Raw genomic sequence first — 23,839 nt, forward strand, 5'->3', positions numbered from 1 at the left:
GCTGCTGCCACAAAACTCCCGAAGTTCAAAACCCGTGGGAGAGGAAGGACACACCGAGCAACGACCGAACGGAACACCCCACGTTCGGCTCGACGACGGCGTGGCCATCTCTACCGCCACTCACTTCACGGACATCTCGCTGCAGCTTTGTGTTCACTTCTTCGGACTTGATGAGGTCCTTGCGTGCCGTGTCCAGGTCCTCCTCCAGCTCGGCCACGTGAGCGGAGAGGGCGGCCAGGCGCTCCTTCATCTGGCTCTGCTCCTTTGACTGCTTATCTATGATTTCCTGGAGCTCGATTACCTTGGCGAGGTCTTCCTCGTGGCTCAAAGAACCGTCAGAAGCTCTCTGGTGGGGGAGAAATCCTTAAATAGCCTTGTCTGGCGAGCTAAGAAACAGGGCACTTCCGGGAAATGGGTCAAGTGCCACGATCTGTGCCGGCTGGCGCGGGCGCCACGCGCCTTAGCAGCAGCTCTGCAGACAGTCCTGCACGCGCCCCCACGTCCGCGGGCAGAGGAACCGGGGAAGGGACGGAGAGAAAGCCTGAGGACTTGCCTTTCCATTCGTGCTCGGCATACTTTCTTGTTCGTGGTTTATGGCGTGCACTCCATCTGTTAGGGTTTTTTTCTGATTATTCTGTTCTTTAAGAATCATCAGCTACAACCAAAGAATTGAATATGAGGGTGAGGAGGTAAGTAAAGACAGAGCATCTCCTCTCGGAAAGACACAACTGTAAATTGTGAGCACAGTTCGGGGGAAACGGGCGGTGATGTCCTGCAGCCAGAATGAAACAAGCGACTAAATCGGAACGTATTCTCGGCTGCACGGTGGCAGGTAAGAGGCCGCGCAGCTGGGCGCAGAGAGTGAGGTGTGCCGGCCCTCGCTCGCCAGTCAGAAAGTGAGCGACAGGTGATGGTCCCCACCGCGAGTCTTACACGTTCTTTTAAAGACCAGGGATAAAAAGGAAACCCCCTCAAACCAACTCCCGTGAAGACGCCTGGAGCTTACCTCTTTGTGTGTGGCCCCTAATTCTTCTTCTAACAAACTACACCTTTCAAGTGCTACTCGTAACCGCTCTCTCACCTGGAAACAAAGGGACTGAGTTTGTACATGTAGGTGTTTCATTTCTCCTTACTGTACAGTTACCCGAAGGTCCCCTTAACCTCAAATCACGTGACAGAGCGCTGGAAAGGTCTTTCGCGGATGCCAACGTTCACACACTTGCTCGCTAACAGCTTTCAATTTCACACTGGAGCGAAATCTTCCCCGAAATAAATTACATTACGCGATTCGTAACAGCAAACCGAGACGCACCACATTTCCGCCAACCGCTACTTTTTAACCGCACAGACCTGTCTTCTTACAAGAATTCGAGAAGCTTAAAGGAAACTCCAGTCCCACCAACACGCGACGTGTGCCTCACGGCACACAGCACGTGCGCGAATCGAGAGCCGCCGTGGCCGCAGGCACCTTTTCATCCAGAGCTTTGTGGTGCTCGAACAAGGACTTCAGGGCCTTCAGCACCTCCACCTCGCTGGACACGCCGGCCGGGGACTGCGCCTGCCGCTTCACCACCGTCATCCGGAGAGACCTCTCGTGCCTGGACACGAGGCACTCCAAGTGCTCCAGCAGCAGCTGGTGGGAGAGGCCAAGGGAAAGCCGTGTTTAAACAGCACCTTCAGTTTTGGGCCCCAGTGAAACCACACCAAATGCGAAACCGAGTCTGAATCCCTTCAATTCGGTCCCCGGCTGGGGAGCCGCCCCCGCCCCCGCCCGTGTTAAAATACCCTTAATTCTCCTCCCGGATCAAACAAGGTGTGAGAACGCTGAACCCATGGCTCCCGGCCAGCTCCACGGGCACATGTGGACAAGGGGAGCGGATGGGGTCCTGCGTGGAAAGACACTGGCGGTGCGCCTACTGACCCTGGTGTTGTTCCTCTCTGCCTTCAGTTCCGCGATCTCCTCCTCTCTCTCCAGGAGCTGCTCCCTGCAGACGTTGAGCTCCTTAGTAAGCGCCGCAAACTCCTGGGGGCAGGGAGGGAGACAGGGGGTCTTTAGCCAGAGCGCACCAGGCCTCCGCGGCCCACCCTAGCCCACTCACCCACCACCCTCAAGTAGCATCACACACACCAGTCCCCTCCTCACCACCCACAGGAGTCCCGGGGATTTTCGGAGGGACCGACACTCAAGGAGACAGAGACATTTTCAGGTGCCTGGCAGGTCTATGACTCAGGAACTCTGCCGACTCGGGAACAACAGGCCGAGAAGGCTGCTGCCCATCCCCAGCCTCTGGCCTCGTCTGGGAAGCAGGCTTGTGGAGCGGCAGCGGGGAAAGGCCGACGGTCCCCAAAAGCTGCTGTCGTAGCCTGACAACTGGCTCAATCAAAGTCAACCATACGAGGTGGACTTTTCAAAAATGCTGGTAGGCCTCTTGACGAAAGGGAGAGTTTAAGACTGATTTCCTTAGTCAAGCAAGCAGGAAACTTTCTGGATGAAGCGTCGCTGAGGAGAGTGATGCCCGGGCCTGCCACCCCGCGTGGGGTTTCTCTCCCAGCAATACCGAGCGCCCGCCCGGGACACGGCGTAGAGGTGGGCTCAAAGGAGGTGGACGCACACTCTCCGGTCGGTCGAGCGCAGAGCCCGGTGCAGGTCTCAGTCTGTGAACCATGACATCGTGACCTGAGCCCAAACCAAGAGTCGGACGCTTAACCCCCTGAGCCACCCAGGCGCCCCAGAGGTTTTGTCTCTGAAGGACAAACGAGGAGATAAAGATCCACTTAACAGCCTGACATGCAAATTCAGAAAGTGGTTGATTTCGGCAATTCTAGAAAATCAATGTACAAACAGGTGACATACTTCAAGTTCCTTCATAAATTAACCCTTTCCAAATCAACGGGAACTTGACCACAGAACTGACCACGTTCCTTGCAATCCGACTTGACAAGGTGAACCCCCAGAAGCCTATCTGATCCTTGACGTAGAGCTGTGCAGACCCATTTCCATGTGGGGATTTCTTTCCCGATAAACACATTGGAAACTTTTCTGGAGATGTGTGACATTTGGAAAGACTGGCAGATGAGCTGAGCAGCCTAGAGATATCAAAAATATTAAGCAAAAGGTAGGCCACGAATGCATGAAATCTAGGCAGATACTAGGCTATTGTACCGTTTACTACCCGAAAACATACACAAACCTACTCTAACAAGGCAAAGCTTATCAAAATTTGCGCACGTAAACAGACCGTACCTACAGGGTGCCATTTGCAGTCAAGAGAAAGGCAAACAAATGCGGAGACGCAGGATTAAGTCCTAACCGCCTAACACGAGCTGTAGCAGACGCTGTCCTCGGGGGGAAGTGTGCACCACCTCCTGTTGCCACTGAGGTCACCTCAAGGGTTGCACGAACCTGCTGATCAGCTCCCTTCTCCGGTAAATCATGCACCACAGGAAAAGTGATTTCTCAGGGTTCCTCGTAATCTTCACCGTGTTAAGGGCAATACCATGAACCCTGAATTACACCCTGGGACCCGTCTGAAGTGTCCCCAGGGATGCTGGACGTGCTCCCGCGATGCAATGCAGAGAAGAGGCATGGCATGACAAGAAAAGACTGAATGGCCTGACCTGTCCTGAGGCCCACAGCGGCAGCGGCCAGCCGGCCAGCGTGAGGACCATGGGGACACAAAGAAAAGGAGATTCTGGAAGCTCTTGCTACAGCCACCCCAGCACATGCAAAACCCTGGTGCTTTTTGTGAGGCATCTTTTCGTCTCGTGTGGAAGATGTGGCATCTCTGTGGACATAGGACTGCTGAGAGACGGGCACACCTGCGGACTCGACTCAAACTGCAAGACAAGTGAAGTCCTGACATCACGACGTTAAGGCAGAAGGAAGGGAAGGATCGAAAACTGGCACATTTCAATGCAGGCACAGGACAGCTTGGCGATTTGAGAAAGGGGTTTGGCTTTGAAAATGGTCCAGACGATAGGAGAAGCAGCTTCCACCACGAAGAGGAAGGACACGGTTTCCCAGACGCCCCAGAGAAGATTGCGGAGAAGCAGGAACTACCGTCCTCCGCGTGTCAACCCCTCCAACACAAAACGTGAAGAACACAAGAAAATCGCTTGAGGAGACCCTGGCCGCCTGCACAGCTTTTTCATGCAGAAGGAGGTGCCCTGTCGGGGGGGGAAATGCCACAAACGACATTTATCCACGAGAAAGACAAGTGAGCACCAAGATGTTGGGTAGGAAGGGGTGAAGCAGCTACCGTCTGAGCGGACACAGGCGGGGGTGTGAGCAGGGCGGCTGGCCCTGTGGGGAAGCTCACCCCGGGGCCCTGAAGGCAACAAGTGCCAGTGGCCAGTGGTCTGGCTGCACAACCAGAGCCCTTGCCCTGGACCAGCTCCATCCCGGCTCTGTCCCTCAACTCAGGAAGTACGCTGAAAGCAAGGGACTGTCCTCCAAAGTTCTTCTCACATTGGACAATGTCCTGGCCACCCAGAACCCCACGGGTCACCACCAAACGTGTCTTGGCGGCTCACTCGCTCCGGAGCGCAGCGGGTCCAAGTCAGCCTGTGGACCAGGGGCCACGAGGACCTGTGAGGCTCATGACACAGGCACGTTACAAGAAGGACAGTCAATGCTACCGAAGAGCACCGCCACGGGGGGGACATTTTGAAAGCCGGGAAGATGCCACGGGACGTTACAAACAACTCCGTGAAACCGTCAAGCCCAACACAACGAAGAAATCCCTGCTGGAGAGGACCGTCCAAATGACGCGCGTGATTTCACAGGACGTGCGACACAGCCGATCGGGGAAATCGTGAGTGGGACTGTGGAGACGGCAGAAGGGGCTGGAGGATGAAGGGATTCAAGACGCGGATCCCGAAGAGGGCCAAGAGCTCAGGGAAAAGCCCAGGGGAGGTCGCAGGAGACGGCGGCGCGGAGAGGAGAGCTGGTGAAGCAGCCGGAGGGCGAGGAAGGCGGCAGCGCTGGGAAGCACGCTGCCGCGAGGAGCGCCCCGGCAGAGGCTCGGCTCCTTTCACCACACGGACCTTGCCGAGGCCTGGGTGCGGGGACCACCGCCAACGTCTGCGGAGACGTTGACAGGGAAACGGGAAGGCACGGAGGGAGACAGAAACGCACTTCCGGAAAGTTGCATCGAGGGTGCCCACCTCCCCCCCCCCCCGCTCCCGCCCCCCGGGCCCCGAGACCCAAGACGGCCCCACCCAGAGGGTCCCCCCCACCCCAAGCAGGTCCGCACACGAGGACCTCCGGGATGACCCGCCCCCGCTTCCCGGACAGCAAATCCTCACCACATCGCCCAGCGAATCACCTCGCCTGCCAGGCGCGTGTCTGCGTGTGAAAATCGAGTGAGCGCACGGCGAGGCCACGCAAGACGCGTGCGTGTCGCCACCACCGAGGCGTCCATCGGGAAGAACGTCGCGTGCGAGACTTGTGTGCGGTTGGACAGCCTGTCCTCGCACGCACGGGCATAAGGGGAGTGAGATCTGACCTAAAATGAGTAACGTGTTGTCTCATAGCTTGGCTTTCAAAGAACGACATTACCTTGCAGCGTGCCTCTCTTGGGTCCCTGCAGAAGATGCCTCCCGGCCTACTATCTCCCGCGGTTTTGTTAAGGTAACAATGTGTCCAACGCTGTACTGTGAATCCGGCTGTAAAAGCATCGGCTGGGCCCAGAGGGAGCAACGAAGCAACCAACCTACTGCTTACACCAGGCCCAGGCCGTCATGAAGCATTCACCCTGATACGTCTGGTTGTGAGTGCATGAATTGTTACGCCTGCAAATAAACGTGAACCTTTCGCATTCTTCTCATTTCTGACGCCTAGTGCTAGCAACACACGTAACCACAGCTCTTTCTGTCACGGAAGACACAGCACCGACGCGGGTTCTGACAGACGATTCATCCTGTAATCCGATAATAAGCTTAGGTATCAAGACAGCACGGCACTGTGAATCTGCTTTCCCTGCCACTTAAAATTTTTTTTCTAGCTTCCTTTAAGAATACAGTATAATGAACTACTGGGACCACATCAAAGTAAAAAGCTTCTGCACAGCAAAGGAAACAATCGGCAAAACTAAAAGGCAACTGACAGAATGGGAGAAGGTATTTGCAAACGACAGATCAGATAAAGGGTTAGTATCCAAAATCTATAAAGAACTTATCAAACTCAACACCCAAAAAATAATCCAGAGAAGAAATGGGCAAAAGACATGAATAGACACTTCTCCAAAGAAGACCCCCAGATGGCCGACCGACACATGAAAAAATGCTCCACGTCACTCATCATCAGGAAAATACACATCAAAACCACACTGAGACACCACCTCACACCAGTCAGAATGGCTCCCATGAGCAACTCGGGCAACGACAGATGTTGGCGAGGATGCGGAGAGAGAGGGTCTCTTCTGCACTGCTGGTGGGAATGCAAGCTGGTGCAGCCACGCTGGAAAACAGTGTGGAGGGTCCTCAAAAAAACTAAAAATAGAACTACCCTAGGACCCAGCAATCGCACTACGAGGCATTTATCCACGGGATACAGGTGTGCTGTTTTGAAGGGACACAGGCACCCCCATGTTTATAGCAGCCCCATCAACAATAGCCAAAGGATGGAAAGAGCCCAAATGGCCATCGACGGATGAATGGATAAAGAAGATGTGGGATATACATACAGTGGAGTATTACTCGGCAATCAAAAAGAATGAAATCTTGCGGTTTGCAACTACGTGGATGGAACTGGAGGGTATTATGCTAAGTGAAATTAGTCAGTCAGAGAAAGATAAATATCATATGACTTCACTCATATGAGGAATTTAAGAGAAAAAACAGACGAACATAAGGGAAGGGAAGCAAAAATCATAAAAAAAAACAGGGAGGGGACAAAACAAAAGAGACTCTTAAATACGGAGAACAAACGGTTACTGGAGGGGTTGTGGGAGGGGAGATGGGCTAAATGGGGGAGGGGCATTAAGGAATCTACTCCTGAAATTTTCACTATATGCTAACTCATTTGGATATAAACTTTAAAAAATAAAAAATAAAAAAATAACAAGAATACAGTATATAATACATACAACATACAATGTAAGTAGCGATGGACTATTTGTGTTACTAGTATGGTTTCTGAACAACAGGAAGGTATTAGTAGTTAAGTTCTGGGGGGAATCGAAAGTTATACATGGATTTTCGACTGTGGGCAGGACGGCACCCCGAACCCCAAGTTGTTCAAGGAACAGCTGTACTCATCCATGAGGAATAACAAAGCAAGCAGCACTGTTGTAATCAACAATAGAAAAGAGTAAAATAGAAAAAGTTTTTCTTTTTTAATTTTTTAATGTTTTTATTTATTTTTGAGAGACAGAGTGCGAGTGGGGGAGGGGCAGAGAGGGGGGAAGACACAGAATCCGAAGCCGGCTGCAGGCTCCGAGCCGTCAGCACAGAGCCCGACGCGGGCTTGAACCCATGAAGCGTGAGATCATGACCTGAGCCAAAGTCAGATGCCTAACTGACTCAGTCACCCAGGCGCCCCAGAAATATTTTTTCTTGACTGTGGTTATTTCAGGGGGAGCACACCGAAGGGGATGGGGAGGCAGATAATTTACAAAAACGGTGAGTGTTTTCATGGGTGTATAATAAGCTAATGGTCATTTTACCTAATTTACTTTGTAAACCAGAGTGTCGTCTTCTAGAGTCCACAGCTATGGGTGATCAGCTTTCACCTTCCCAGCATGAGAAGGCCCTACAGACCCGCTCCCCCAGGAAACCTGGGGAGAATTATACCTAACAACAACGATTCAGCCTCCAAAGCCATCCAAAGCACACAACAAATGAAGAAACACCAATTTTTTTTTTTAAGTCTATCATGATTCACTAAGGAAGGGGAGTCTGTAATATCTGAGCCCAAACTGACCCCCCCCCCACCTCCCACTTCCTCCCAGCTCAGGGAGGTGGACATTCCACTGCAGAGCCTACAGCCAAGAGCATGGGAATCCCGTGCCCCCCCCCCCCCCCAGCTACCCATCTGCTACAGAGGCCACATCCTGGGCACGAGTGGTGGGAAGGCCGGGGCGCCCTGGTTCTGCCCAACCCCACTCAGGTAAAGGAGGCCGGAACCCTGGCTGGAAGGGGCAGGCTGAGGCGGCCGGGCCACGGTCATCTTTGCCCTCGCTCTCTGCCGAGACGGTGATGGACCCCAGGCTGCTGCCCACCCTCCACCAAGTAAGTGCTCAGCCCCTAGAGCAGGGGTGTCCCCGGACAAGCTTGCCACTGTCCCCAGCCCTGGTTCAGAGGTGTTGCTGAGGGAGAGGAAGGGCAGGAAAAGAGAGGACTCCTAACCTCCTTCCAAAGGAAGGGACGTCACGGGCAAAGTTTAAAGCCAGAGGAGGCCGTACTGAAAGGCAACTGGGCAGAGACTCAGCCCAGACTGCAGGGTGGCCCTTGTGCAGGAGAGAGGAGATTAAGGCAACCAGAGGAACCCTCCCAGGGCCAGGACAGTATCAAACACTGACTCAGGTACAATTCCCAGGAAGGAAGCAGAATCTGCCTGGTTTAGTTTGCAGAGGCATTTCTAGCCCAGAGCATTATTGACAACAACAGAGCAGATGGCTGGCAGTGAGCGCAACTCACAGCTGAGGGTGGTCAGGGAACCAGCGGGAGAGCACCCGACAGGTGCCACGGGCACCCACCTCACTGCAATCGTCTGGCTCTTCAACAAACTGCTTACGATGTTCAAGTCATTTCCTAGATATTTCAGGGCAATTCACCCCACACACATGCACGCGCGCGCGCACACACACACACACACACACACACACACACACACACACACACAGTGCTCTTTGGACACAAGGTTGCTCCTGCTAAAGAATACAGACAACCCTTTACTCTACTTCAGTATTTCAAGGCATACCTGCAAACACAAAAAAATTACAGTGAAACGAAATGACAACAATCCAAACGTGTCTTCAAACCTGACAAAGTCTGTTGGGTGCTGAGCTGTCTTCAGAGGCCCACAAGGCAGCACTGAGAAACGGGCCCCGCGGTCAGGAAGCCAGGATCTCCCAGCAAGGTCTCGCAGAGATTCCATCCACGGGAACCCGAGGGAATCAGACCAAACCCCTCGCTTTCCATCTGCTCTGGTAAATAACTTTAGCTGACCGCCAGGTCATCCAATGCCTCATGCTGAGAGATTCGCATCTAATCTTCAAGACCTCGTATCAGAAAATACTGTTCCTGTTGTAGGTGAAGGAGAACCAGACTCAACGCGGCGTCAGTGAGATGCGTGGTCACTCACACGGCAGGCAAGCGCAAGGGGCAGCTGGCTGCAGGCCTGCCTGGTTCAGGGCCTCGGGTTTTTATCTTCATATTTTGTCCCCTTGTGCAGGAATCTGGGTCAATTCACTAATTCTGTCTCTAATTATGTCCGGTCCAAGTTCATCGTTCCAGCCAACACCGTCTTCATTCACTAGACTTCAGACTGTTTTGTGTCCTGCCCTCCTTCTCTGGTATCATTTCTGTTTGCTTTAGAATTTCTTGTTTCCTCAGGGATGTTATCTTTTTAAACATCTCAAACACACTTACTCTGACAGTGTTACCAGACTACCTGTGCGTTCTGGAAGAAGCAAATGCATCGTTCTGTAAGGGGCCGACTCTGGAGGCTGCGGGATCTGGCTTCCAGCTCAACCCGCGTAGGTCATACCGCTGGCACTTCCCTCCCTGCCTAGAGTCCAGCCACTGCCCCTCCGGGCCTCCCAAGGCCTCAGGCCAGAGCTAGGCTTCCACGGTGACAGACAGTTCCCGCTGCCTGGCTCCTTACAGACGGTGTAGACCCTGTGAGAGAGTCACCGGACATTGTGGCGCAGCCCAGGCACTGCTTCCTATCCTCCCAAGGCCCACAACTTCCCACAAAGCCCCAGTGTACTGGGGACAGTGACCTTAACGTGGGGAAGCCTCATCTAAAACCAGCTCCAAAAAGCGAGTCTGATTTGAGTTCTAATACCACCGGACACCTTGGTCCCTGTGACCCCGGGCGACGGGAGCCAAGCTTCCTACTGGCCCTGCATGCTCGGTGCTTGGAGCACAGCAGGCGGGGGAATCTGGCCAACTCCAGCTTACCGCACTGGGTTTCTACTCTGTTTCTGTACTGAGGGGTATTTTTCTCTTCTGGGGGTGTGGCTGTATTGTTTGGTTTGTCTGTTCCTCTGCTTACATTTCACTCTCCCACTGCCGTTGGGAGTGAGGTCTGTCGAAGCACGTTTGTGCTGCCATCCCGACTGGAAGTCACGATTCGTTCGAGCGACGGCTGCACGGCAGACAGGCGGGCCCGGCCCCTCCGCAGGGCGCGGAGCACACAGACAGACCAACAAGAGGCCCAGCGCGGTCCGCGCCCCGAGTGAGAAAGGCCCGGGCTACGGTGGGGGGGGGGGTCAGCACGGACGTCGCGTGTGGTGGGAGGCAGGCGCGCTGACCCGGAGGCCCACCGACGGAGAGGGCACGGCGGGTGAACCGTGAGCCGTGTGGCAGGAGAGCCTCGTCATGAGAGCAAAGCGGCGTCTGGGAGTGGGGAGGGCGTCAGGGGCTCGGGCAGCGTGTGGGAAGCGGTAAGGGAGGCTGGGCGGGCAGAGGCCAGACTGCAGGCCCACGCGCACCCCAGTACGGAGCCCGGATCTCATCCCGAAGGCTCCGGGAGTCGTCCATCTACGGACTCTGAGGGCCCTCCCGAGGGAGCAGGCCAACCGTTCAAAGTCCCAGGCAGTGCTCAGACACAAAGGGTTCGCGGAGTCAACAAAAGCCCCCGGGAGCAGTGCAAAAGCGGGGCTGGGGGAAGAGACGAGTGACACAGCAGCTCCCAGGCCACGGCAAGCCCCCCGGGAAAGAGGAGTGTCTGAATCAAGACTAGGGTTAGAGAGCTACCGCAGCCCGAGAGAGGACCCTAAGACGGAACACAGCATCCCACGTGCCTCCACTTGCTGTGCCCTTCATCAGTCTTAAAGGGTCCCCTGGAAGGAGGGGGAGGCCAGAAGTGAGGAGGCAGGTCAGGCGCTGCGGTAACACGCAGGCCCAGGGCACGGGAGAGGCAGGCGGGTTCCCAGCAGGCTTTACGGTAGTGCCTGCTGACAGACGGGCGAGAGAGAAAGGCCCAGGACGACTCCAGCAAGTGAAGGACAGAGTCCCCATTTCCTGAGCGGGGCGGGGCGGGGCTCTGGAAGAGAGATCTAACAGCCCGCGTGGGCGTGCTCCATTTGGGACGTTACACGACAGTCAGCGGGCAGCACGGAGCAGAGTTGAGGCCCCCAGCTGGAGTTCGGTGTCGGTGCAGGTAGGAGAGCACCCTCGTTCCAGGCCAATCACAAGGCACTGAGTGTGGATAAGAAGAGAGGTGAGGTCCCAGCCATGTGCCCATCTAACACCGGACGGTGGGAAAACGAGGGATGGACTGGGAGTGGTCAGCAGGCAGGAGGGAACCAGGGAGGGGCCGTCTCAGGAGTCAACGGGGCTCTCCGCATGTGTGACCCTGGCAGAGGGGTCAGCTGACTGATTGCCTAGAGGAGGTCAGTGGGGGGCCTCCAGCACAGCAGTCCTGGAGCAGGCGGGGGGCAGGCCTGCCTGCACAGAGGGAACCAGGGACAGGAGGAGAGGCAACAAAGCCATGAGCCGGGGTGGGGGTGGGGAGGTGGGGACAGAACTAGGGTGGTGGCTACGCAAGTCACAGGCTCAAGAAAGGCCTTGGGGGGTGACCCAGATGCCTGCTGGTGGGGAGAAGCCAGGGGAGAGGGGGCTGACAGAGCGGCCACTCTGCGCAACTGAGAGCAGATCACGGGGGTGGTGCAGTAGCAGACGGCCTTCCCTGGGAGCATGCAGCCCCCTGCGCTGGAACGGCAGCTGAACACGGGGGCGCGGACACGGACGGCCTGGCAGTTGTGTGGTGGGATTTATGGAAGTCCTCTTCTGCCGTCTCCCAGTGTCACTGCAAGTGACGTGCAGACAGACTTGCGTAAGGCGTGAGGACGGGCGAGGAGCACTGGGGAGAAGGAGGGCTGCCTGGAGGAGAGGGCCCCCGAGGCCAGCGGTCACGAAGGCGGATGCGGGAACACACTTGAGCGGCGCAGCCTCCTGCCAGGTAAGGACGGTGAAGTGAAGGCAGGGACGGGGCTGAGCGGCAGGCCAGGCTGTGGTGAAAACAGACCACAGGACTGCAGGCAGGTGAGGAAGAAAGCAGAGACGTGGGGGGGACAAAGGACCAGAACACCAACACCCTGGCAGGGTCACAGGACCATAGGTCCAGGAGGGCTGGATACCAGCGTTTTATTTTTAAACGTCTCCCCATCTATTCCCAACAAAGCTCACTGGCTTTCAACGAAATACCTGGTCAAAACACCACAAGCAGACTCCAGAAGCTTGGGGGGTGTGAGAACAGGGCTCCAAATTCCCAACATGCTCCAGCTAGGAGGCGCTGGTCACCGCACAGCCTCCCGATCACTCCTGCGCCCCCAGCTAGGAGGAGACGGACACCCCACGGCCTCCCTGATCTTGGCGACAGGCCCCTGGGAACGGATGGGACCCGGCCTAGCCCCACCTGCACTCAGCTCTGAGCCCCTTGCCTCCACACCCCCACTGGCGCACTCTTCCTGTGACACTCCTTCATCACCAAAGTCCAAAGTCTCATTACGTTTTTCATAAAGTCCCAAACTGTCTTGGTTCATCTATTAAGAGAATATATTTACTTCCCATCGTTTTGGTTAAACGAGTTTCTTACAACAAATTCAACAGCCAAATCATTCCACGATACACCACTTCGGCCACAGCAGAAAACAAATTTATGAAAACTTGGCAACTACTTTTACTCCTTAAAGAAAAACCTTTCTTTTCAGACAAAAGAATTCAAGTGAAAAGAATCGAAGCAAATTTAAACTTAGGAGTTTAGATAAACATTCGACAGGAAATTCCAGAGTTTAAGATTCCAAAAACGCACGTTCATATGTGCACTGTTTGTATTATTATTGCAGAGAAAAACTGGTGTAGCTCAAACAGCCCCAAATACGAGCAGTAAATGACCTACGCAGTGACCACCAAGAAATCCACGGGTCAGCAGCCACACTTTCTCCTCTTCAGAAAGAATGTTTGTTTAAAAAACACTGCACACCAAGCATCCTACCAGCAGTGACATTCTATTTACCGCAACCGAAGTTTGAAGTATTTTTTGCAACTGAGTAGATGTAATAGTCACTGGAATATTCCCATTTTAAATAGAAATCTGAGCAAAGCAGATGTGTGTTTCTTTGGACATTCCCAGAACCGAGAACAAGAAAAGCAACGCTAAACCATCAGCATCAGTTCAAGAACTTGGTTTCACACGGTGCTTGTGCACGTTGGTGTTTATCATTTTAGGACAAGAGGCCCAGATCTGGGTAACGGGTTCAGATCGTACGAACCAGACACACTGTTCATAAAAATCCACAATCAGGCCACTTTTAAACGAAGTCCCATGGCTCGGGTGCGACGCTCAACTCCCAAAGTGACGAACACAGTTGTCCCCGCGGCTCCAGGAGGACGACTCTGGGTGGAAAGCACGGGTGACGCCTCGCGCCCACCCCCAGCTCGGAGCCCTCCCTTGTCCTGCGCCCTCCCCCTGGTCGCCCGAGTGACATCACCACAGCTTGTGGTTTTGACCGTGTCCATCACTGGCCCCGTTTTCTTTCTTAATGACTTTTCGCCGTTCTGCTAACCTGCTGACAGAGAGCAAAGCCTCACAGAAGGCACAGAACCCGTGTGTTCTCGGTGCAGAGACACAGAGCACAACAGAAACAGGCTGTAATTTTCAGCAAACGGAAAGGGAACACCTGAAAACCTGACATGCTGAACTGGCTTGGATTATTTTCTGTCCATGGAAGCTATTTGCCTCCACTTGAGGTTTAAAAGCATGTCAAATCTGGAATAAAAAGAAAACGGGAAGTTTATACACTGAAACTAATCAGCAAATCTTAGGCTCTAAACCCCCACTGTCTTGATGAAAAGTAGGCTCAGCTATCCATCTATGGGTATGAGAAGTTTCTGGATAACCATCTATGTGGTAACCTACTGACGGGAGAGAAGACAGACCAGGGGACACTGAGGAAGCAAACAGCAAACTTTCGCCTCCGTAGCACGTGACCCGTGGACGCACTGGACGTTTAGAGCCATGTAAATGCAACAGCACTCGACTTTCAATCCCTGATCACTATTTGCAAGCATCAGAGTAAAATTCATGAGCAGTTAAAAAATCCCAATACATACAATGTATTTTCCCTTGTCGGTTTAAGCAACAGATACTGAAAAAATGTATGCTCGTTCTTAGTACTTAGAAATGAGATAATCAACATCATGTAACCTGAGTCCAGAAAGGCCTGGTGCAGAACAGTATTTCAACGTGACCTCAATTTGGTCAAACGCAAACATACACGCGTATTTTTCGTGTGGACATAAGATAAGATACAGATGGACAGCCACCAAACTGCTAATGAAGGTCACCCACTGTGAGTGGGAAAGGGGGCCGGAAAACAAGGCTTTCAGTCTATATTCTTCTTTAATTTCAATTTTAAGTATGTACTTGCTTTGGATTAAAAAAAAAAAAAAGACCAATCTCCCTTCTCTTTTCTTCTTTCTAAACAGAACGGGACACGAGCAGAATGTGCAGGGCCCACGTGGACACACGGTTCCCCCGAAGTCCCCGATTCCTTTTCTTGCTCTCTCACCAGCCCCCACACTTTGGCTTCGGCCCCCACCACTGCACTCGCTGCAAGAGCTCTGGCGGGCACCCCAGTGATGCCCTCAGCATGGCCGACCCAGGGCCGCCTTGCATACTCCCCACGCCTGCCCGATCGGGAGCCTCCTCCCTCCTCCGCCCTCCTGCCTCGCCCCATCTCCATGCTTTCTGCTCACCCCGTACCCGCTGGTGCTCCCGTGGCTGCATCCTCGGTCCCCAGCCCACCCTGCACACCATGCCTGCCTGACCACGGTCCAAGGCTGCCCCCTCCCACTCGGGGCGACTGTCCACCTACCCACGATGCGTCTCCACTCCAGGTTTTCTAGGAGACTCAAGCCATCTTCTCCAAACCGAGCTCATCGGCGTCCTCCACACTCCGGGGTCCACCCGAATCTCCGCCCCGGTGCGGTACGGGACTGTATCCACCCAGCGTCCGAGCCAGACAGCTGGACGTCACATCGCTGCCACCTCCTCCCTCCACGCGAACTGACCGCTGGGGACTGCTGACTCTACCTCACACCAGCGTCTTCTGGAATGTCTCTGCTGCCTCCCCCGCTGCCCCGGCTCCCACGGCTCCCTGGTCTGGAGGGGTGGTTCCGGGAGTCAGCTCTGCAAGACCCCTCTCCCGCCCCCACCGCTCTCTCCGGCCACCTCGCTCACCGCTTCGTGCCTCACGCACAAGGCGTGGTCCCAACTGACCCACAGTTCCCTGAACAACACGGCGCGGCTCCTTCACGCACGGCTGTCCTCTCCGCCTCAGACCCTCAGACCCGTGATCAGCCAGCGTTCCCCTGACCGGCTCCTCCTGCCGCCAGAGGCCGTTTCCAAGCCGGGCAAAGCACACATCCGCCCCGGAGGTTTCTAGGTGGCTTCTCGGCCTCCCCTCTGGAACGAACATTTGGGGGGAGCGGGGCGCGGGGGAGACCGGAATATGTATTTTGGTTCTTTTCGCACCGTACGGCCCCCTCCAGTGCTCACAGCCCATCAGCCAGGAAGCTGGGCATTGGTTCGGGCTGCACACGCCTCTGGCACACGTAAACTCTGGGCCCCACAGACGAGTGTCCGCCATCAGGGCGCCACCAGGCACCGGAGCGTGTATTCTGAAAAGCTTCCTCGGGTAATTCGCCATCCTTCCGTGTGGGGCAACAAGTCAAGTTCTCCATCTCGGTCAAGCATCTACAAACGTGGGCAGCAGCACCGGCGTCCTGCCTCAGACCACAGGTGACCCAACCGAACGAGGACACCGTCGACGCATCCGCCACCTGTCTGGCAGCCCCCTCCCCAGGCAACCCCCACTCCCACCGGAAGCCAGCAGAAGCAGGGGTGCCGACGGGGTTTGGGGTTCGGATTCAACCTGCCGTATTGCTAAAATGAAGGCACTCAGACACCTTCACACGTTAAGTCGGTTCCTAACGGCACCCCGCGCACCAGAGGTCAGAGCACGCCCCGCTCAGGGGCGACGCCCCGGGCTCCGCAGCTCCCGTCCACCAGCACCTTTATCTTCCGCACAAACTTCCTCGTGGAACAGCCTACGTTCTCCACCTCTGCCTCCTGCGCGTCAGACACCCAAGTTTTTGGAGCCCATCCCCCCTTCTCCTCACGGGTCCCCAACTGCTCTCAAGGATCAGCGAGGCTGAGCAGCGCTCGGAACCCACAGATCCCGGGCCCCTGCCCCTCTCCTATACCGGGTCCCCTGCCTGGGATCCAGTCACCAGCATCAGGCGCCCAGGCCCAGCCTGGTCTTCCGGAACTAGTCTCTGCTAATAAAGACTGAGGCACCAATGCCACCGTCATCTTGAACTGGTTCTGTCCAAAAACCGAACGTGATTTTTATTTGGAGGAGAAAAACAAAATAAACACCACCTTAGTGTTTCCTTAAATCTGCGGACGGACCAGGCTGAAAACGCACCATGCCAAATGTTTACAGCAGCGCCAACCAGAATTGCCAAAACCTGGAAGCAACCAAGACACCTCCAGCAGGTGGATGGACGACCAAGCGGGGGCCACCCAGACGACGGAGTATTATCCGGTGCCAAAAAGATGTGAGCTCTCAAGCCACAAAAAGGCACGGAAGAACCGAAAATGAATTTAAGTGGAAGAAGTCAATCTGAGAAGGTCACACACTGCAGGGTCCAACTCGATGACATTCTGGAAAAGGCGGAACCACGGACACGGTAAAGACATCAGGGGTTGCCAGGGGTTAGAAGGGAAGGAAGGATGAACAGAGCACCAAGTCTTAGGGCAGCGACTACTCTGTAGGCCGGTCACTGTCCATTTGTCTACACCCACAGGACGTGCACCACCAACAGGAACCGCGATGTCACGCATGGACTCTGGGTGATGACGACGGTCAGTGTCGATTCGCGGACTGTCACAGATGTGCCACCCTGGTGGGACGTGGACGGTGGGGGAGGCTGTGCGTGGCGGGGGCAGCAGGAGGCACGAGGGCAATCTCTGTATCTCCCCCTCAATTTTGCACTGACCCCAAAACTGCTTTAGAAAGCATAAGATCTATTAAGAAAGTAGTAACTGTGCCAATCTTCTACCTTGGGCTTAGCGATCAGCGTCACTAATCCCAAACCACCTTCACTGAGGGCTGAACCCAAAGATCTCGCCACAGGACGCGGTCGGTTTACCGGCTACGGTGACCCCGACTGGTGGCGTTCGCACACACAGCCCCGGCCTGCCCGCGGTGAGAGCGAATCGTTTCTGACAACCTGCCGAGCTTTGTTCTCTCGGCATCACGTTTTCGAGGTTCGCCGGTGGTGGATGTGTGTCGGGGCCGGCACCCGTGCTCGGGGCCGGATGATACTCCTCCTCCGTGCGGGCAGAGCGCGTTCTGCTGCCCAGTCACCCGCTCACAGACGTCTGAGCGCTTCTGCTTTGTAGCTCTCATGAAGAACACCGCCGTGAACTCTCCCATACGAGTTTTTATGTGGATCCGTGTATTCTCCTCTTGGCACACTGAGAGGAGACACGCTTCTCTCCAAGGTAAATGAGCGCAGCCTCCCCTAGCGTCTGACTTCGGGCTTAAATGTCCGGCTGGCTCAGCCGTCACTCTTTTCTTGTTTGGAAGGCCCGGCCTTTTAGGCAAAAGGTGCTGTCTCCTCACGGGCAGCAGGTACGAGTCTTGCGTCCCGTGCTGTTGTCACCTTTCTGCTAAAGAGCGAACCGAACTGGGTGTGGTGGTTACTCGCGAGGAGGGAAACAAAGGCAAAGAAAACTGTAATCTAAATTATGTTTTCTTACAGCTGGCAGCCACTGACGGACACCTGCTGAACCGTGCAGGGTGTGGTCTTCCTTAAGGAACTCAACGGCAGCCTGAGTGCTTTTATTAAAGGCTAAAAGTAACCTTATCTTAAGAGCAGCTAGCCCCCCAGGGTCCTGAAAGCCTTGCTTGCAAATGTCGTAGAGACTTCTGCTACCCTGGGGTGCCCGATGGCAAAGTAGGTTGAGCATTCAACGCCTTGACTTTGGTCCAGATCATGATCTCACAGCCCGCGAGTTCGAGCCCTGGATCGGGCTCTGCGCTAACAGTGCAGAGCCTGCTTGGGATTCTCTCTCTCTCTCCTCTCTTCTCTCGACATAAACACTTAAAAAAGAGAGAGACTTCTGCTCTCCCTAACCCCCACGAATTAAAAAGTACATCATCAGTCACTCCTCACAATCCTAGTGCGGCTCTCTCTGTCCCCGTGCTATAATAAAATCGCCTTTTTGCCCCAAAAAAAGTCTCAAGAATTCTTTGTTAGCTGTTTGCTTGTGGACCCCACTTCGTAATTTCATCAAGTAGCATTTCCGTATTTGAACACAAATAATTTCTTACACTTAGTCAAGACAACGGCGAGTATGAATGCACACGTACATCAGCGCAAACATATATTTCAGAAGTGTATAATATTAATGAAACGTTCACAGGTAAAAACATTACAATTAAATTTTAGAACTGAGCTGGGGGGGGCAGGGGAAAATCCAACTAATGAAATAGAAAAGCAAGCGCAGAAATCCTGCTCAAATAGGAACGAGTGCGTCCTGGAATCTTCTATGTAGGGTTTTGTTTTGTTTTTTTTTTTTAATATGACATCATTAGCTTAGAAGAGTTTCGGATCAATTAAAAACACGAGAAAGTAGTAAGATGGAAACAACATGAAGCACACTAACGCCCAGTCCATGTTTACAGGTTTCGAGCTTCGCGGCGGAGTATGCTGTTTTTGGCACTGTTCACACTCACTGGGGTTTAAGATGGCTTTCATTTCAAGGATTTAATTTCACAGATGTATGCATCTGCCGAGAAATTACTGAATCATAAACTGTCTTTAAAGTACGCGACCATGAGTTTGAGCCCCGCATCGGGCTCTGTGCTGACAGCTCAGAGCCTGGAGCCTGTTTCCGATTCTGTGTCTCCCTCCCTCTCTGACCCTCCCCCATTCACGCTCTGTCTGTCTCAAAAATAAATAAACGTAAAAAAAAAAAAAAAATTTTTTTTTTTTAAGAAGTACGCAACCAAAAATGGCCTGTCTGACCTCGACAGTTTAAAGCCAAAATTAGGAACAGTGTAAGATCCATTATTTCCACAGAGGTGTTTTAGTCATGATAAACTTTTTTAAAAACCAGTAACAGCAGCAGCACTGGAAGGGGGCTTAGGCCAGAACTTTTTCTTACACAAACCTTTAAAACATTTTCTTTTTTAATGTTTATTTAGTTTTGAGACAGAGAGACAGAGCATCAACGTGGGAGGGTCAGAGAGAGGGGGACACAGAATCCGAAACAGGCTCCAGGCTCTGAGAGGTCCGCACATAGAGCCCCTGATGCGGGGCTCGAACTCACGGACCGCGAGATCGTGAGATCGTGACCTGAGCTGAAGTCGGCTGCTTAACCGACCGAGCCACCCAGGCGCCCCTCTTACACAAACCTTTAAAAAAAAATGTTTTTAACGTTTTATTTTTTGAGAGAAAGAGAAGGAGCGAGACAGCAAGCATAAGCAGGGGAGGGGCAGAGAGAGAGGTGGGGGACACAGAGTCCAAAGCGGGATCCAGGCTCTGGGCTAAAGCCCAGAGCCCCATGCAGGGCTCAAACCCACGAACCGTGAGATGGTGACCTGAGCCAAAGTCACTCAACGAACTGAGCCACCCAGGCACCCCGACACCATTTTTGGACATAGTAAGAAAGGACCCCTCCTTTCTCCCTCCACTCTGTAAGAGTCTCCCTCCACTCTGCCCCCCTCCCTCCCCCACAAGGCAGGAAACTACAGTTACGGCTTTCCTGTTAATCCAGGGTTTTTTACGCGCATATAAACCAATACATACATTCCTTTCCCCTTGTTTTCTTCAGTTAACGATGTAACTGAAAAGGTTTCCATGTCAGGTCATAACTCCGCCCTCCTTCTGTACAGCTGTTCTGATCGCATATGTGAATGAATCCAGAAGTCATCACTTATTCTCCCCCGAGGGACACGGATGTTTACACTTCTCATCTTCCACCTTTACAAACAACATGGCAACAAATAACTCACTCTGAACATGTGCCAACGGTTTCGTCTTAGAATCTGTGAGTCAAAGGACAAGTGTTAATTTTAATAGACACTACTGAATCCCTCCTCGGGGGCCAGCAGTCTGTGAAAACACCTGTTCCCTTGCAGCCGTGCCCTCCCCAAACCATCGAACCTTAGCTTAACAACATGCTCCTTCTTGGGTCCGTCCTCCATTCCCCATGCCTGTCATACAGGGCCCCCAAAATCTTTTCGGCTAGCCAGAGTCGGATGAGCATCTGAGAGGCAGTATGTCCCCTGCGACACTCCATCACTCTCCTGACCTCACAATCACGGGGATGATTCTGACATTTCACTTACACAGCAGCTCAGCTACCTGCTCATTTTCCCCACCTGATAATCCACAACACCAAAGGCGTGTCACGCTTATTTCAGTTCTCTCTGTGACGCCCAAATGAGATTAATCTGTTTTTCCTTCTCCTCACGTTTGGAGGTGGCGGCCACGTCTTCTTAACGGGCGTCTGTTATGCCACAGAACGGCTTCTGATCGCTGTCTCTGAAACTCCAACGTCCATTAGCAGAAGGGGCAAACACCTACCTTAGGCGTTCTGGAATGCTCGTGCCTGGTGTTTACATAAGGAAAGGCTTTACTGTAAACTGATTTTCACTTTGTTTACCTTTACGTATTTACTTTGAGAGACAGAGAGAGGGGGAGAGACAGAGAATCCCAAGGCTCAATCCCACAACTCTGAGATCATGACCTGAGCCGAAACCAAGAGTCAGACACTCAACCAACTAAGCCACCCAGGCACCCCTGTAAACTGATTTTTAAAACTTTTTTTATATTATAATTAGGTATTGTATTTATTTTCTGAAATTATGTGTTTAGATAGGGTTTTTGGTATTATTTCACGACAGCAAAGATTGTCATTAAAAACATTATAAAACAAAGTACCGGGTTGCTCTGGAGTGTAACAGACCTGCCAGGTCAAAGGTTATGCGATTCAGCTCTCCGTATTTGCAACGTCACAGATCACAGCGAACCACATAAACGGGAGTTCTACTGGTCTGTCATTTCCATATACATTTGTAACTTACAATAAAGAGAGGCTTTAGTGTCCTGACCAAGCACAGAAATGTACACGTCACAAACAAGCATCACCACCTCCACTGATGGCTAAGCCTGCACCATCACTCTTACGGCCCTGTGCAGAGTGAGGGCCCCCTTACTACTTTGTAAGCCTGAAGCATTATTTGCAAAAAAACAAAAAACAAACAAACAAACAAACAAAAAAAAACCATTTATTTTGTTCAAATGTCACAATTTCTCCATTTGGAATCTCTGCCTTTTTCAACTCCCCCATGACAGTAAGGGATAGATTGAAATCTTATCCTATTACATAACAGTGAAAGTAATCACAAACCTGTGGTTATTCGGCTCAATATCCAAATTATTAACGTAAATACTGCATATACAGTATGTGTGCCCAATTATAAGGCAACCACGAGTACGAAGCGATTCCCCCATTCTCCGATCTAGACAACTGCTCAAAGTCTTGGCTGCTTTACTGTGTACCTGCTAGGAATGTGCATTATATACACAGGCAGCCCAGACTCAGACTCAGACTCAGACTCAGCCCTACATGCCGATTACAATTCACAGAGAGAGGAAACTGTTCATTCTAGCAGCCTGCTCAGTTACTACACCTAACACGCTGATTTTCCACCGCCGGTTACATCACATGGATTTAGAACATCTGCAAGAGGTCCTTGAACCACGTTTCCCGCTTCTCTGCTGGGAGGACACTACCGCATCTTCTGGTGAACCACTGTGACACCAACCACCACGTGGGCCCCCCTCTGGCTGCCGAGCACTCTGGTTGCAGACACCGGGCAGACGACTGCTCCCGTGCTCACCCACGGCCACGTTCCAGAACCACCGGGGGTCCTGCCCGAGGATGCAGGTGGTCTCCCTCCCGGCTACGACAGCACCATCCAAACACGGGCCAAATACATGCGTGGAAGTGACGGGAGGGTACCGGTGTTTCAGGCACCCTGAACCTGAGAAGGGACCCAGTGCTGCCCTGAGGGAAGGGCCGTGCCTCCAGTCACGTGGTGTCAAGCCGGCCCCTGGTACCACTCAGGAACCGCCCTGACGGTTTACAGGTTACCGTTCTCCCAGGAAGTCTCAGGGTGTCACGAGGTCCCCATGAGCTACGTACAATTCGAACACACTTCAGTGCCGTCAGTTCGCACGAGCGCTTCCGTTCTGCAGAGCACGCCACGCTCGACGCCCTCTTACGTGTGACCAGTACTCTGAACTCATTACATGAGGACGTCCCAGACGCGTGAGACGTGCTAGACCCCACCTTCCAGGGCTCTCCCAGGTAGGAGTAGGTGCGATCGCGTGGACGGGACCAGAAATCTCCACCCACCTTCTAGCAGGTGCCTCCGAAGAGCAGGACTCTGAATGCAACAGGGCCACCTAGCCCTGCGTGTGACCACGGGGGCCCTCCTGAGAGAATTCCAGAGGCGACGGCCAGCATTTTCACAGGCACGCAGGTGAGAGACAGCAGGAGCCCAAGGCCAGCACAGAAGGCCCGGGGGCGGCAGAGTAGGCCTCCCGCCGCAGCCTCTGGGGACACCACCCGGAAGACGGGCCTCTTGGGATAAAGTAGGGCCAGCACGAGAAACCGTACCCGGAAGCCTCCCGTGGCTCTGCGAGGCTGCAGGTCCTAAAGCGACCACACGGCCGGCGCTGCCCGATGTCCCCGGGACATCCGCCCACAAGTCCAAGAGCAAGTGTGGCGGCCCTTGGGGCCACGTGGCTCAGGCCGAGAGTGAGAAGACAAGTGAACCTGACAAGGCCTTTGCTTCTCTCCGGTGCAGTTTCCACAAGAATGACACCGCCTATGGGAAAACGACACGGCCACGCTGGTGTAAACGGGCAGAATAAAGGGTCTGCTGTCAAAGGAGGAAGCGAAGCGTCTCTGCGGCCTGCAACCCCGACGCCACCTGTCACTCCACGGCCGGACCCGGGCCCTCAGTGACCACTTCCCGGTGAGCTCACGCCCCGCCCCTCTACTGCTCCCCCGTGGCCCGTTCTCCCGCACCCCTTCCACAGACCAGCCTTGGGACACCAGCCGAGCCCGCACGCTGCCCCCCCACCCCGCCCTGCTGAATGCCCGATGGGACGCCACGCACAGGACTCGGCCACTCGACCTCCACGTAAGGGCGCTCCCGGCCCTCCGATCCATCCGTGCGGGAGCGCTGGGGCACACACGGTTCCCCGGTCTGCTCATGGGGAGGACCCCCCCACCCCCGACGTGCTCACTGCCCAGGCCCCAGCGGAGCAGCAGCAAAGCGTGGTCGCCCAACAACAGGCACACGTGGAACTAAGTCCGTGACGTCCCACTGCCGACAGCACCCCCCAGCGCTCCGGGACGCCCTCCGATCTCAGTTCCGGGCGTTCACACCTTGCGAACCTGTGTCAGAAAGCTTCCGTCCCCGACAGTCTTGCTCTCCGACTTAACAAGAAGCAGGGGTGTAGGCACCACACTGGAGGCACGTATTCGGGATCGTCTCCGGGTAAGCTTGGC

At 53.8% G+C, this 23,839-nt stretch overlaps 1 protein-coding gene across 8 annotated transcripts in view; it reads right to left on the reverse strand.

Annotated features, from left to right (window-relative positions):
• Window positions 1-23,839, reverse strand: part of PPFIA1 (PTPRF interacting protein alpha 1) — a 90,192-nt gene that overhangs the window by 46,778 nt on the left and 19,575 nt on the right. For 7 of the 8 annotated variants that reach the window (XM_053202794.1, XM_053202788.1, XM_053202787.1 and 4 more), the window contains exons 3-7: window positions 1,922-2,023; window positions 1,469-1,633; window positions 1,007-1,081; window positions 554-655; window positions 125-346 (exon numbers count right to left, since the gene is read on the reverse strand). In XM_053202794.1, coding sequence (XP_053058769.1) covers window positions 125-346; window positions 554-655; window positions 1,007-1,081; window positions 1,469-1,633; window positions 1,922-2,023 — 666 coding nt within the window. The remainder of the gene's footprint in view (window positions 1-124; window positions 347-553; window positions 656-1,006; window positions 1,082-1,468; window positions 1,634-1,921; window positions 2,024-23,839) is intronic. The other variant, XM_053202790.1, reaches the window with a different exon arrangement.

Source organism: Acinonyx jubatus, chromosome D1 (assembly GCF_027475565.1).
Source record: "Acinonyx jubatus isolate Ajub_Pintada_27869175 chromosome D1, VMU_Ajub_asm_v1.0, whole genome shotgun sequence".
Classification (NCBI taxonomy): domain Eukaryota; kingdom Metazoa; phylum Chordata; class Mammalia; order Carnivora; family Felidae; genus Acinonyx; species Acinonyx jubatus.